Source organism: Corvus brachyrhynchos, unplaced genomic scaffold, assembly GCF_000691975.1.
Source record: "Corvus brachyrhynchos isolate BGI_N302 unplaced genomic scaffold, ASM69197v1 scaffold114, whole genome shotgun sequence".
NCBI lineage: Eukaryota > Metazoa > Chordata > Aves > Passeriformes > Corvidae > Corvus > Corvus brachyrhynchos.
Genome location: NW_008238337.1, coordinates 4,985,896 through 4,988,412, shown reverse-complemented (window position 1 = coordinate 4,988,412; position 2,517 = coordinate 4,985,896). Strand labels below are relative to the sequence as shown.

General features: G+C 54.7%; 1 protein-coding gene across 1 annotated transcript in view; it reads left to right on the top strand.

The window, feature by feature from the left end:
- Positions 1-6: 6 nt before the first annotated feature.
- Positions 7-2,517, top strand: part of TPST2 (tyrosylprotein sulfotransferase 2) — a 6,040-nt gene continuing 3,529 nt past the window's right edge. Inside the window, exons 1-2 of the mRNA XM_008634212.2 lie at positions 7-279; positions 2,020-2,218. Coding sequence (XP_008632434.2) covers positions 11-279; positions 2,020-2,218 — 468 coding nt within the window. The 5' untranslated portion in view covers positions 7-10. The remainder of the gene's footprint in view (positions 280-2,019; positions 2,219-2,517) is intronic.

The window sequence follows — 2,517 nt, the reverse complement described above, 5'->3', positions numbered from 1 at the left end:
GGTGCACTCCATGATCACGCGGAAGGTGACGATCGCCGGCTTCGACCTGAACAGCTACCGGGACTGCCTGACCAAGTGGAACAAGGCCATCGAGGTGATGTATTCCCAGTGCCTGGAGATCGGCCGCGCCCGCTGCCTGCCTGTCTACTACGAGCAGCTGGTGCTGCACCCCGAGCAGTCCATGCACAACATCATGAGGTTCCTGGATATCTCCTGGAGCGACACGGTGCTGCACCACGAGGAGCTCATCGGGAAGCCTGGTGGGGTGTCCCTTTCCAAGTGAGTCTTGGCTCCTTCCTCAGCTTTTCGAGGAGTATTTTCATTACACAAGGCTAAAGCTGGGGGCAGAGCCACGGTGCTGGTGTTTGTGTGTGACTTTGGGGGAGGAGGGACAGCACACTGTGCTGCAGTGGGGTTTGTGTTCCTGAGTAAGAGATGGCTTTAATGCTCCCAATCTGTTGTACTCTACAGAACAGCTTGTCAAGCAAGGATTTCAGGAGCAAGTGACTGTTTAATCTCTCTTGACACTGCAGAAATTATTTCAGTCTAATTTGCAAAGAACTGCTTGCTCTGAAACGTGAGCTCTTTAATGCCTCTTTCTCCACCCGTCCTCAGATGCTTCCTTGGTGTGATTACTTGTGCTGCTAATGATGATGAGCAGCAGTTCTTGCCAGGTGTGGGGCTGGTATTGCAGAATAAAAGCAATACCTGCTCGGTGGAGGCACACCCAGCACTCCCTCCTGATCTCTCGGGGGGGGGGGGGGGGGGTTTACCTTCTCCCACTTTGTTTTCCTCTTTCAATGCTTTTTCTTTTCTAAATGGAGGCTTAAGTCAGGCTTAGCAAAATTTAATCAGCGATGTAAGGGAATTATCCCAGTCTCCATCAGTTGCTGGTGCCCCGGTGGTGAGGGCACAGGAGCCACAGGGGGATGTGCAGCTGCTCTGGTTTTCCGGGCTGCCCTGGGAGTGCAGCCAGCTCTGCTTCCCTGTTTACTCAGAGTAAATTAGTCCAGGTTGCTTAGATCAGGTTTTGAATATTCAAAGGGGTCACGGGGTGTATCTGTGCTACAGCCCACACATCTTACAGTTGTTTTCCTGTAATAAGCAGAGGTGTCCTGGTAAAACCCCCTGTCCCAGTGCAGGATGGATCCCTCCTGTAGGAAAAGAGGAAACAGCCTCAAGCTGGGCCAGAGGAGGTTTAGGTTGGATAATAGGGAAAATTCCTTCCCTGAAAGGGTGGTTAAGCATTGGAACAGGACAGCAGTAGAGTCACCATCCCTGAAGGGATTTAAAAGCTGTGTGGATGTGGTGCTTGGGGACATGGGGCAGTGGTGGCCTTAGCAGTGCTGGGGGAATGGTTGGACTCACTGGCCTTAGAGGGCTTTTCCAACCCTAATGATTCCATGATTCTAAACTGCAGGACCCAGCCTCTGGGGCTGTGGAACCCCCTGCCAGGATCTGCTTTCCCAGAGCAGGGCTGTGAGGGGACAGGGCTGCCCCGCTGTGCCCCACCCTGTCTCTGCCCCAAGTGGCCCTGGCAGGTGACGAGCTTTGCTCTGCATGGAAGGGACTTTGGAGCCATTCAGCCTGGAGAAGAGGAGGTTGTGTGGAGACCTCACAGCACCTTTCAGTACCTGAATGGAAGCCAGAGAGGGACTTTTCATCGGGAACTGGAGTGCCAGGACAAGGGGGAAAGGGTTCAAACTTAAGGGGAGAAAATTTAGGTGAGATACACAGAAGAAATTCTTCCCTGTGAGGGGTGGGGAGGCCCTGGCACAGGTTGTCCAGAGAAGCCGTGGCTGCCCCATCCCTGGAAGTGTCCAAGGCCAGGTTGGACAGGACTTGGAGCAACCTGGGTTAGTGGAAGGTGTCCCTGCCCATGGCAGGGAGTGGAGTGGGTTGGGTTTTAAGGCCCCATGCTGTGGTTCTCTGTGGAGGTGGCAGCGATTTCTGTGCGAGACCAGCACGTGCGTGAAATCCAACCGTTTTGTCTTTTGTTTTTTCCTTTATTTTCCCCAGGATAGAAAGGTCAACAGACCAGGTGATCAAGCCGGTGAACATGGAGGCGTTATCCAAATGGATTGGGCACATCCCAGGGGATGTGCTGCAGGACATGGCCCACATCGCTCCCATGCTCGCCAGGCTCGGCTACGACCCCTACGCCAACCCCCCCAACTACGGCCACCCCGACCCCCTGGTTGTCAACAACACGCACAGAGTGAGTGGCACTGCCATGGGGGGACAGGCCAGGGGCTCATGGAGCAGGGGAAGCTCCTGAACCAGATCAGGAAAGAGCAGGGGGGAAACAGGCTCACACAGGGAAAATGACAGAATCACAGAATTCAGAGTCGTTAAGGTTGGAAAAGCCCTCCCAGGACTGTCGAGTCCAAGCTGTGCCCGATCCCCACCGTGTCACCCAGCCCAGAGCTCTGAGTGCCGTGTCCTGCCCTTCCTTGGATACCTCCAGGGATGGGGACTCCAAACCTCCCTGGGCAGCCCCTGCCAAGGCCTGACCAC